Source organism: Suricata suricatta, chromosome 5 (assembly GCF_006229205.1).
Source record: "Suricata suricatta isolate VVHF042 chromosome 5, meerkat_22Aug2017_6uvM2_HiC, whole genome shotgun sequence".
NCBI lineage: Eukaryota > Metazoa > Chordata > Mammalia > Carnivora > Herpestidae > Suricata > Suricata suricatta.
The window spans coordinates 108207144-108220148 of record NC_043704.1 but is presented as its reverse complement, the minus strand read 5'-3'; the positions used below and the strand labels follow the sequence as shown (position 1 = coordinate 108220148).

At 40.7% G+C, this 13005-nt stretch overlaps 1 protein-coding gene across 2 annotated transcripts in view; it reads left to right on the top strand.

Annotated features, from left to right (window-relative positions):
• Positions 1 to 13005, top strand: part of ARHGEF26 (Rho guanine nucleotide exchange factor 26) — a 116207-nt gene that overhangs the window by 14582 nt on the left and 88620 nt on the right. For both annotated transcript variants that reach the window (XM_029940022.1, XM_029940021.1), the window contains exon 5: positions 11039 to 11095. In XM_029940022.1, the coding sequence (XP_029795882.1) occupies positions 11039 to 11095 (57 nt within the window). The remainder of the gene's footprint in view (positions 1 to 11038; positions 11096 to 13005) is intronic.

Here is a 13005-nt window from a genome sequence, read left to right as displayed (position 1 = left end):
TACTGGGGCTTGTCCTAGGTCATTTCACTACACTTTATATAGTCCTTAGGACAATACCACGAGGACAGTGCTACTTCTCCACTTTGTTTCAAGGTGGCTGAGACGGTGAGATGTTAATATGGTTAGTCTCCTATTTTTATTAGGGTCTTGGGATTACCTAGAACAGAGCTTCTCAGGGGCCCCATTATCATGGAAACATGCACACAGGGCTCGGGAAGAGCAGGAACTATCCTTACCTCTGGTCCTTGGGCAATAATGTGACTCAGCAACAATCTACCTGTTGGCTCACTTCTCATCATGAACTTATTGACCCGTTTTACCGTGTCTGTCTTTTCTCCCAAGAGTTCCTGTGTACTCAGTGTCTGAGTTCTCATAACTTACGCTTGAGGTCACCTGGGATAGGCCTCCCCGCCTCATGTTATCCTTTCAGCTTCCATATATAACTACCTGTTTCAGTTTCTTAAGAGAGTGTCTTATTGGATCTTATCAGCTTAGCACTTTCCCCCCATTTAAAAGGCCACCTAAACATTTATTGTTGTTTGGCCCAAGGTGCCTAATTAGGTCTTTTCCCATCAGCCTTGGCCTCCATGATGCATTATGGTGCTAAATGTGGCCGCTTTGGGTCATTTATTGGAGGTTGTGAGTAGAACAGCTTTTCCTGTAGGGGTCTGTGAGACTGTCAGCAACATGAGTCCCATATCTACTGTAAATTTACACATGGTGGAGTTGATGTTGCAAACATGCCGCCTGTCAGAGGCTTAGCATCATAAGAAAGTCGTTTTACCCTTGTAATCACGTGTGTGTGTCAAACAAAAGTTAGAAGTGACCCTCAATACTTGCATTACACAATGGTATTTTCTGTCCTTTCTGTTTTGTTACATTGACATAGATGTTGACCAGAAGTCCATGAACTTTATTGTGTCATTCACTTGTAGTTTGGAAAACGCTCGTTCCAAAATCCATTGATACTAGCACCGCATTGTAGTGGATGGAGCAAACAAAGCAAGCCTCCGTCCCAGCACCTGCACTGCAGGAACTTAGAGGCTGGTTCAGAAGACAATAGAAGTGAACCGTCTAAAGGATATTTTTGAAAGAATGTAGGACACGATGCCAAAATGAATAACCCAGATAGATATCGTAGAGAGCCATAAATTAGGTCAGGGAAGTTTCTCTAGAGATTATGACTAAAACTAGGTGGGCAGAAGAGTAGGAAATAAAAGCAGTGGAAGCATGAAATACGGCTTGAATGGCGTTTGACATGCAGGTAAGTGGAAGAACAGCAGTGCTAGATCTGTGCCCGGGTCTCGGATCTCCTCCGCACAATAAGACCATCCCTGTCCGGTGAAACCGTTGTGTGCTTTCTGTACATCAAATGTAAGACATCAGTTAGTTCACTTTTTTACCCAATTTTCCAGAAATTCTCCAGTTAGATTTTTATTGCAAGTCTAGGAAATTAACTTTATTGTCAGTGTTATTTTAAGTAAACTTACTGTTTTGGGGTAGATCGTTCCCCTCCATCTGCCACTTGACAAAAACAACAGACAAACGTAAAAGAGCCACTGAGATGTTGGCACCGCCGTCACACATGGCAGTTTTCCTGTCCTGCCCCTCAGCTCTGTTGTGCTTTCTTTCATGAGCCCTCATTGACTTGTGCCTTCACTATGAGAGGAGCTGGTGCTCGGTTACCTACCTCGAGTCCAGTCAGTGCTGTCACACCTGCACACCTGCCTCTCCTCACTCACTTTCATCATCACATCTGCCTCAGAAGCCACTGTGTGCTTTGGGGCTTGGCTGAAACCTTGCTTTCTTGTTGCCTCCCTTCCCCTTGGTTACTTTTATCTGCTAGTGGTCACCTGCCGCATCTCCAGCTTGCCTTGTGGGTGACAACAAAGAAATGCAGGTGTTATTGGGACCCTTGAACAATTCCATGTGCCTGGCATGCTTGCTTTATTCCTTTTGAGAGAGGACTTTGAAACATATTTTAGCTTTCACTAGGAATGAAGTTTTAATTACAAAGTGAAGACATGTTATTTACTATACAGAAATCAAAAAGTACCAGTAGACAAAATGAAGAAAATAAAAATTAGTTGAAATCTCTCCCCTCCCTATCACTATTGACATTTTGGTATAGAACTTTGTAGATTTTTAAAAAAATATATTTATGGATAGAGTTTTTTTAAAACAAAAGCTCAGTAATTTCATATTGTCTTGTTACCCATATTTCCCCCATCAACATTATTATAAATATCGCTTCATGTCTTTAAACTTGCTGTTTTGTAACTCAGGTTTTTTCCCTTAACCATGTTGTGAATGACTTTTCATGTCATTAAACTTTCTTCTGCAAGAACTTTTTTTAAAGCTCATATTGTTTCATCAAATAAGTGGATGTTTGGTTCTGTTATCCAACTCCCTGTTGTCAGTCATTAGTTCTTTGATTTTCACTTTAAAACTCAAAATCTAAAGCTGATTAAATTCTTTCAAACAATGTTTTGAATCACAGAAGTGATACAGGTAAGTTCTTTTTTTTTAAAATTTTTTAATGTTTATTTATTTTTGAGAGAGAGAGAGAGAGAGAGAGAGAGAGAGAGACAGAGTGTGAGCAGGGGAAGGGCAGATTGGGAGGGAGGTGCAGAATCTGGAACAGGCTCCAGGCTCTGAGCTGTCAGCACGGAGCCCAATGTGGGGCTTGAACTCAAGAACCATGAGATCATGATCTGAGCCAAAGTCGAGCCACCCAGGTGCCCCCAGGTAGGTTCTTATTGCAACATTCAACACGCCAGTTAAAGCTGAAATCTACTTTGACTTTACCACCAATTCCAGACCCTTTCCTGTTAACCGCTGTTAACACTGCTTCTTGGGATTCTATTACATGTTTTACTTTTTACAACAGCTCAACTTTTATTAAATAGTTTTAGAGAATTGCCCTTGTCTGCTAAAGTCAGTTTCCTTTTCATCCTTTCAACTTTATGCCGTTAGGTGTTCATGCCTTTCCTAACTTCATTGTCTGCTCTTAATTATCGATAGATAAAGGAGAGCTCCTTCTCATCTGGGGGCTAGAGTCCGGGCTCGGCAGCCCACAGGGCAATGGGGCTAGTAAGAGCAAGTGAAAGAGACCTTGTGTTTAGCAGGAGTCACGTTAGGACTAATGAAAAAGTTAAGTTGCAGGGTACCCCACTGACAGCATAGTTTTCAGTAGCAGCAGAAGCTGGGGTGTCTGGGGCATTCAGGAGGAGGACTGTGGTTCAGGGGATGAACAGCTGCAGATCACAACTGTCAGGAATTCTGAAGTGTTAGAAGGCGGTGTGCCGTGCTGGGTAAGGATGGTTAAGAACTCATAGCCTTGGGGGGCGAGCAGGAAGGCCGGGGTTTGCATCCTGGTTGTACTGCTTATTAGAGCTAATGATTTGACTTTTCTGTGACTCGGTGTTTCATTTGTAAAATAGGGATAGAGCCAGCCTCCTTGCACGGTTGTGTTAGGTTTAGGTGTTACAAGTTCTGGTGCATGGTAAGCATTGGATGCAGCAATAGTTTGAGAAATAAATTAAGGACCAACAAGAACTCTGCATCATGAGTTGGAAGATATGGGTAGCTAGCCAGTGAGGGCTGGCAGGCCACGATGAAGGAATGCGTGCTTCTCTCCTAAACTGTGCAAAGGACAACAGTCCATTCTTGTACGTTTCATTACCTATCGGCTTGTGGTTTGTACTCTTAGCCTCCTTTCTGTATTGAAATAAGATGGGTTCATTCAGGAATCCTGGTTCTGTCTGTAGAAGGTGACACAGGCTGTAGAGGAGAAAAAGCCTCGAGCGCTGGCCTGCCTTATCTGAGTTTGCCATTGACTTAGCAGACCTGAGGTTACCTCCAGGAGGCTGTTTGCTGCTTCTTAAGACCCAAGAACCTTGGTGAGGTAGAAAGGATTATTATTACAGTAGATCCAAGAGGAGATCAGTTTTTTGAACAAATGAATTAGAAGGTCCCTGGCACGTTAGTTGAGATATTTTTTTTAAATTAAGCCTATAATTTTATTAGACGGACCATTGTCTTCTACCTCTTCATTTTTTTAAATGGTGTTTTATCTATTTACCCACCCCTCCCTGAAAATGTAACACTGCCTTCCTCTTGATCTCATTTATCTGATCTTTGGTTACACAGATGTCTGACACTACTTTAGTTTTTATTTATTTATTTTGAGATCTCTGACCCTTTAGACTGATGTTCTGTGGCAGCTCTCTGGCAGCTCGTAGCTTAGGCAGAGTGATCTCCCAGGGTCTTTCCGATGTGGATGCGGTGGGCCTGGACAGAGCCTGCGGGCCTGGTTACAAGGACACTATTTCTGGATCGGGGCAGGTGTTTCATTTTAGGGACTTTAGACATACTCTGGGGGAGTGGCCGTTCCCATGTTATTTACAGTGAAAGAACTCTAGCTCATTTGTAATTCAGGGGCTGTATGGGTTGTGTAAGTATGTGTCCCATGGTATAATTTTACTTGGCAATTCATTCCCTTCCCACTCTTGAACTCTTGAGAACAAAAGCCTGTGAATAGGAAATCACCAACAGGCGTGAATAACCAGCTGATTTTCAGCAAGTGGGTAAACTCCAGCAAGTTTAAAGGTCTTAGCTCAAATTGAGTATTCAGTGTGCATTACTGCTTCATGGAGCCAGAGTGATCTTGGATTATAAATACCTGATCTAATTTTTTACTAGCTATATTTCTAAGCCTTTTGGGGCAGTCAGTCCTTTGGGGCCCTCCCATTCTGGTTTCCCTGGCTGGTGGGGAGACAGAGAAAGAATGTGCCCCCATCTTATCTAGAAATAGTATCAACTCGTGGAGGGCCTGAGAATATACCCCATGGAAAATGGTCATCTCGTCAGCTGAGAAACTGGTGTTACTGATGTCAGCTCCCTCCACAGATACAGGAGCGGCTCTGCTCTGTAGATAGATAGGTTCTATATAAATGGCAATACTGGAGCTCTGTTTGGGACTTAGAGAACTTGGCTCATAACCTATTCCTGTCAGTAAAGTCAAAGGCCAAAGAATAAGCGTGCAAAGTTTATGGATATGTGGACACAATTCTCTGCAAGGTGAAAACTCCCTTAACTATGGTGAGTGCAGAAATGGAATTAAGTGCTAAAAGCATGCCTGTTCCTTTTAGGGTAGTCCTCTAAGAAGCTCAGCCTTGCAAGGAATCAAGAAGGAGGCAGGCATGAATTTTAGATAGAGTATCTAATAATTAACTTTTGGTATTATCCTTTACAGAGTTTACCTTTTTATCAATTTCAAAAACTATATTTTAGGTCTAACTAGACATTATCATTTCCATAGATGAAGTCTCTTGTACCATTCTTTATTAGTTTTAGCCAATTGTCAATTTCCATCTCATTTGAATATACACACTATATCCGTTAGATCATGAATGAAGAATTTCATTACTGATTATAGCAGTAAATCCATACATTATATATATATATATGTGTATATATGTATATAATCTATAAGGATAAATGTAAAATTATTATAACATGAGTTCTCTGCATTCACTGTCTTGATAAGCTACATACATATGTTTAAATTTTTTAACTTATGTTAAAATTATAGATTTGGGGGGCACCTGGATGGCTCAGTTAGTTAAGCATCCAGCTTTGGCTCAGGTCATGATCTCATGGTTCATGAGTTTGAGCCCAGCGTCAGGCTTTGTACTGACATCTCAGAGCCTGGAGCCTGCTTCTGATAATGTGTTTCCCTCTCTCTCTGCCCCTCCCCCACCCATACTCTCTCAAAAATAAATAAAGATTAAAAAAATAGATTTGAGCTCAGTTCTGTTGTTTTATTTGAAGTAGTTTTTTAAATCTACTTAAAATATTGAAGATAATGGCATGCATCATACTTATCATACTTCTTAGAGTCTAGAAACTGCCACAGCAGATTTGAGCACTTCTGTGAACTGGTTAGATTATGCAAAATCAAGAACCCCAAGTTGAATCCAGTTCTTAGTGTTTCATTAAACTACTTTTGCAGTTTTACTTACTGATGACATAGTTAAATAAAAAGTTTAAATCAGCGAGGGGAAAAAAGTTCAAGTGACGATAGGAGAGACATGTAGAGGAGTGTTGTTCTGGCTGTCTGGGTTCCACTTGTCCTCAGCCAGAGCTACCAGTATGAGATACGGGTTACAGTAATAGAAGAGGCCTGTACCATTTTAATTCTTTTTTCTTCTAGGATAGCACATAGGAATCAGGTGTTAGAGGCTGCTATACTATTTTTTTTCTTTTCAAAAAAATTTTTTTTATGGTTTTTGTTTGTTTTTGAGAGACAGAGAGAGACAGTGCGAGCAGGGGCGGGATCAGAGAGAGAGGGAGACACAGAATCTGAAGCAGGCTCCAGGTTAGCACGGAGCCCGACGCGAGGCTTGAACCCACGAACTGTGAGATCATGACCTGAGCCGAAGCTGGACGCTTAACCGAGCCACCCAGGTGCCCTCCCTTTTTTGTTTCTTTTCCACACATGGAAACAAGAGGAACATTTGAAGGAACATAATAAACCTGATAATATTTCAGATTCTCTTAGCACAAATGTGCAGACTGCAAAAAGCAGGTCAGTTTTAAAAACCATAGGTATAAATATGTGCTTTCCATGCATATTTTTTTGGGGGGGAAGGCTGAGTGTTTCAGTGAGTTTACTTAAGTTTATTGATAAGGTTGCTGTTTTAAATTAGAACATTTGTTTACTGTTAATATCCTTCATATTTCTCTTCCTTTTCCACCCTCCACCCCTCCTTTCCTTCCTTGTTTATTTCTGCATGATCTTTTGCTCCGGTGTGTTCATTCTACCCTAATATTCTGTACTCTGCCTTTTACTAGTCTCCATGGAGCCTCCTTTGATATTCTCTCCTTCTCTTTCTCTGGTTACATCTCTCTGCACTCCTTAGTCTCTGAAAGCACCTGGCCTGTTCATGACCTTCTACACACAGGTACCTGCTCTCAGGTACTACTTAGTTTAGCATCGAATGTGGACAGACGTCTCAGGTGGATGAAATGATTCCTCTTGGCTCTGGAGGGAGAAGCCCGTCCAGCCTGCCCCGGAGCAAGAGTCTGGCAGACAGCCAGGAGGGGCAGGGGTCTGGCGGCCAACCAGGAGGGCTTTCTCTGTCATTGTCATAACTCTCTGGAGCAAACTCTCAGGCGTCTCCAATGTGCTGCACTTCAGATTTCTTAATTATGATCCAAGAACACTCCCTAGAATATTAAAAAAATGTTTTAATGGTTATTTAGTTTTGAGAGAGATAGACTATAAGTGGAGGAGGGGCAGAGAGAGAGAGGGAGACCCAGAAACTGAAGCAGGCTCCAGGTTCCAAGCTGTCAGCACAGAGCCCAATGTGGGGCTTGAACCTACAAACTGCAAGATCGTGACCTGAGCCAAAGTTGGACACCTAACAGACTGAGCCACCCAGGCATCCCTAGAATCTTTTTTTTATTCTTTTTTTTTTCCCCCCTTTGTCTCAATGGTTCTATATGGGTTGCTGGTTTCTTACTGATGACTTTTTGGTTAAAGGAGTATCTTATCATTGTTTGTATTAGTATTAATGAAATATGATAATTCTGGGAGTTGCACTTTGCCTTTTCAAAACCACCTTTCTTCCCCCTCAAAAGAACAACGATTTTAGCTGGGGATTTTTTTCTTTTTTGATAGGATGAAGTACTGTTAATCCCTCAGTAAACTAGCTGTCATCAGTATGGGTCTCAGTGCCCAGATGGTTCACTCTCTTTCTCTCAAGATTTCTCGGTCTGAACTCATTAGTAATTTTGGACGGGGATGCCAGTGCATGGAAATTCTTGCTGGTGATCTCACCTGCAGGGATTGTGGGCGTGGCGCCTGGCTATCCATCTGCCAGGACTGTGTGTCAGGAAGGAGGTCCTGTGGAATTCCTGCTCAGGGTTACCCAGATGGGAGCAGGGCTGAACGGTTTCATTCTTCTGTCCAGTCTCCTCCCTTATTAAAATGGATGAAGAAGCCTTTTTAACCATGAATTCTTGTTGACAGGCTGACCCAGGGTCAGGATGGTGGGTAAGGCTGAGAACATTCCACAGTATGGGTGGATGAAAAAGAACATATGGAGACTTGCTACAGACCTGCCATTCGAAGGAGTCTTAGTAATGATTGCCCAACACAAGAAAAGGGGTGCCTCTCCCTCACAGAGAGCCGGAGTCCCTCGGCCATCTAATATATCATGATTGAGAGCATGAGTTCTGGAGTTAGACAGGCATGGAGGCAGATCCTGGCTTTGCTGCCCATTGGCTATGTGATCTCAGATCTAAGCCTCACTTGTTATCCCCATCTTAATTGGGGATAAGAATAGTGTTGACTTTCTTGAGTTTTTATGAGGGGTCAGTGGGAAAAGAGGTATAAAATGCCCATTTTCATACTTCCAGGCACACATTAAGTGTTCAGTAAATGATTGCTGACTCTACATTATTGATTTAGGACTCTGTACACGGCTCTACTGTTTTGTGTGATATGTGATTGTCTTCATTTCCATGGCAGCACCATGTAGGGCCGTGTGTACCAGCCATCTGCACACCAGGACTTGCACCATCAGGGATTCGTGAAGACTGTAGAGTGGACGGGGACAGTTCTAAGGCTACCATTTTCCAGATCTTTAAGTTCCAGGGAACCTCCTTTCTGACACCGAGACTGCATGTACACAGTGTTACCCCAGGGTTCTTTCTCGTCTCCTTTCTCACAGTTGCCTAAGGAAAGGTCTCTCTCTTATCCATCCCAAATCTTAGGGTTGTGCTTTGTTCCAAGGTGTCAGACCCCTGGGGCACAAGATATGGGGGTCAAGTTAGAATATTGGTTTTAGGGGCACCTGGGTAGCTCAGACGGGTAAGTCTCTATTTCAGCTCAGGTCATGATCTCACGATTTGTGAGTTCGAGCCCCGTATTGGGCTCTGTGCTGACAGTTCAGAGCCTGGAGCCTGCTTCAGATTCTGTGTCTCCCTCTCCCTCCCTGCTCACGTTCTGCCTCTCTCTCAAAAATAAATAAACATTAAAAAAATATTTTTATTAGCATACTGGTTTTAGTGAAGCCTCTTTTTAATGAAACCACCATAAAGTCCCCACCTTACTAAGAGTTATATTCTCAGTAAAATTCATTTTACTAATGCATTAAAATTGGAAGTTACTATGTTATTTTGATCGTACGTTATTAATGATAATTGTGATTATATAATCCAAGAGAGGGCCTTTTATACTTAAAACTTAGTGGTCACAGGACATTTCAGAAAATTAAAAATGCATCAAAGTATACTAGTGTAATTCATTAGCTACCGTAACATTAGGAGCTTCGGGAGGGAAATTGACATAGAAGTGTGATTTTTATGGAGAAACAAGAATAATCTCTAACTGTTATGAAAACTATATTTATTTTTAAATGGATGGTGGTGAATATTACATCATTATGTTTTTATATTCCACTGGATACCTTGAAAATGGTGTAAGCAACACGTTTTAGAATGTCTAGATTTACAATTAGCAGAAAAATCTATGTTTAATTCTTCTTAATGTTTGAGAGACAGAGAGCAAGTGAGTGAGGGAGGGGCAGAGAGAAAGAGAGAGAGCGCGTGCTCGCACAAGAGCGAGCATCCCAAGCAGGTTCTGCGCTGTCAGCGTGGAGGCCAAGGTGGGACTTGACCTCCTGAACCTGAATCGAAATCAAGAGTTGAAAGCTTAATTGACTGAGCCACCTGGGTGCCCCATCTTTTAAATTCTTTAAATGTACAATGCAAACTTTGAGATGTCAACTTAAAAATGATCTAGGGGAGCATGGTTAAGAAAACTTTTTTTAGGAAGTATGAAAACAAAAATGTTTGAAGACCTGTGTTGTATTTTATTGCTATTAGTTTCTCAGAAAAGGGAAGGGCACTCCCTTTTCTTGCTGTCCTTCTTTCCTTTAAGCACAGGATTTAATTGGTCAGTATCGTATGTGTGTCTGACCTTTTGCTAATTTAATCTTCTGCTGAAAAACACAAGTGTCTTTCCTGTGCTAGACTTCGTGCCAGGTGTGGTGGAAAGCGCACTGGGCCCTGACTTCATGGAGTTCTTAGTTCAGCCTCTCCTCTTTGGTGTAGAAACTGAATTATGATAAAAACTGCAGTAATCAGGGGCACCTGGGTGGCTCAGTCGGTTAAGTGTCCGGCTTCGGTCTTCAGCTCGGGTCATGATCTCATGGTTCGATTCGTGGGTTTGAGCCCCGCGTCCAGCTCTGCGCAGACAGCAAGCTCAGAGCCTGGAGCCTACTTTGGATTCTGTGTCTCCCTTCTGACCCTCCCCTGCTCGTGCCGTCTCTGTCTCTCAAAAAAAAAAAAAAAAAAGCAACCCATAAAAAAATACAAAAACAAAAAACTGCAGTAATCAAATAAAAACGGGTTGTTATTTAGGTGAGGGTCATAGTGATTCACGTAACACCGCAACCACATTGCTCCCAGTTCGACATTGGCGTTCACAGTTCATGTGGGTACTGTTCTTCTCCAAAGAATGTCAGCCTAACATCCTTATTTGTCGGATTTAAATACATGTGAAATCGGGGCAGAGAGGACTTTGCTTTCTTCTTGGACTGGGTTTCTATGAAGAGCATGGGTATTCTGTGGAGTCTTGGTGAAACAGCATGAAAGTTACTTTTGCAACGCGCAGTCTTGGGCAGTGAACTCTTGAGAGTTGGCTTCACTTACTTTATTGTTAGGTTTCTTCACCTATGATTTGCGAAATTAATTTGATAAGTATTTTAGGAGTATCTAGACCTAAGATGAGAGCAGATTAATGCAGTCTGATAGAGTGTTCTAGACACTTTGCAATTCTTTTGTGGTAATGCTAATTTATTAATGTGATTCAGTATTACATGAGGGACCCAGAAATTGACATGTGCTTAATTTACACATTTTGCATAATTTTCTGTAATTCATTTCTTGAAGGGTATGGAGTTGTGCCTTACATGATAAATTGTTAAAGTAAATGAGCCCAACTTTCTTTTGCTTTTTCCTCTAGGTGAAAAGAAACGGATTATCACAGACAGTTAGCCAGGAGGAAAGAAAGAGACAGGAGGTATGTTTTCTACTGGCAGATACTTTTATTTATATTTTTAATATATGTATATTTATATATATTTATATATATATATTTTTTTGAGGTTTATTCATTTTTTGGGGGTGGGGAGGTGCAGAGAGGGAGACACAGAATCCGAAGCAGGCTCCAGACTCTGAGCTGTCAGCACAGAGCCTGATGTGGGGCTCTCACTCCTCAGCTGTGAGATCGTGACCTGAGCCAAAGTCGGATGCTTAACCAACGGAGCCACCCAGGTGCCCCTATATTTTTAATATATATTTTTAAGTTTGTTTATTTATATTTAGAGAGACAGAGACCACATGAGTGGGGGAGGGGGAGGGAGATAGAGACTCCCAAGTAGGCCCCACACTGTCAGCCCAAAGCCAGATGCCAGGCTCAAACTCATGAACTGTGAGATTGTGACCTGAGGTGAAATCAAGAGCTGGACGCTTCACTGACTGAACCACCCAGGTGCCTCAAGGAGCTACTTTTAGAGCTCCAAGGAATGTGTGTGCTTTCACCTACTGTGTGCACTGGTTCAGTGTTTTCCTTTGAAAATGCATTCATTTTGTTTTTAAACATAAGGGGTATGTGATCATTGTCAAATAAAGCTACACATAAGCACCTAGGAAAGAAAACTTTAAAATACCTAATGTCATTTTAACTTAAACAACAAAGCATTTAGGAAAGGTACTTAAACTGGAAGAAATATGTTAAGAAATGAAAGAGATGTTAGATCCTGGAATTGAAAAAGGGTATGGGTGGGAAAACTGGTGAAATCTGAGTAAAGTACATACATTTGTCTACAGATAAAATATAATGTACCCTGGTTGTGTCAGGTGCCCTGGTTAGGGGACTGGATGAAGGAAACGCAGGAACTTTGAACTCTCTTTGCAAGAGTTCTAGGAATTAAATTTATACCAAAATAAAAGTTTACTTAAAAAATAAAACTGATAGTAATAGGCTTTTGTAACTTGAAGTTTAAATAAATGTAGTTTAAGGAAAAAAATATTGTAAAGTTCTCAAAACACTTTCCTCCTGTTATATGCATATTCATATGTGTACAACATTATATATGTGTATATAACGTGTGTGTATACACACACACACACATATACACAAAAAAATACTGCTCAAAGGACATGAACTGTATTTTTATTTCATTAGCATAAATAACACAAAAATACAAAGGCACATTATAGTGCCATTTTTTTAAGTTTAAAAAAACAGAATAATATATAACATTGGTGTACCTATCATTGAGAATCAACAAATATATTACATTTATACTTTTTTCCTCATTCTTTTTTTTAAAAGAAAACAAGACTTTCAATAAAGTGGAAATCCTATGTTCTTCTCGTTTGTCATTTTCTACCTCTCCTCCCCAGAGGCAACTATAATTATGAAGTGATGTGTATCTATCCAAACTGTTTTTAAATTATGTATTACATATATTTATGTACATATACTTGTGTGCATGTGTGTGTTAAAATGTAGATACATGATTATTCTAAACAGGTTTTTTTGCTTTTGACATTCAGCCTGTACTTGGGATTTAGCTAGCTTAATATATATTAATCTAGATCATGCATATAAACCAGAATGTAGTAGTCCATTCTCTAAATTCTACCTTTTAAAAAGAGCTGTTCTCCAAATTTTGGACAGCAGGTGATGTGGTTTTTTTTTTTTTTTCTTACTGCAACATAAATAATGTTTCTTTGTGGATAAATTCAAGAGCTACTCTAGGGTCCTATTCCATTTGAACATTTGTATTTTTTTAAACCTTTCCTATTTGAGCCTGTTTCTTTCCCCTATATTTTGAAAATATTCAGATTTATGATATTAAAAAAAACTAGTGATGGCAGCAAATCTAACCTTCTGGTTCCATTCTATTCCTATCTAGCTATTTT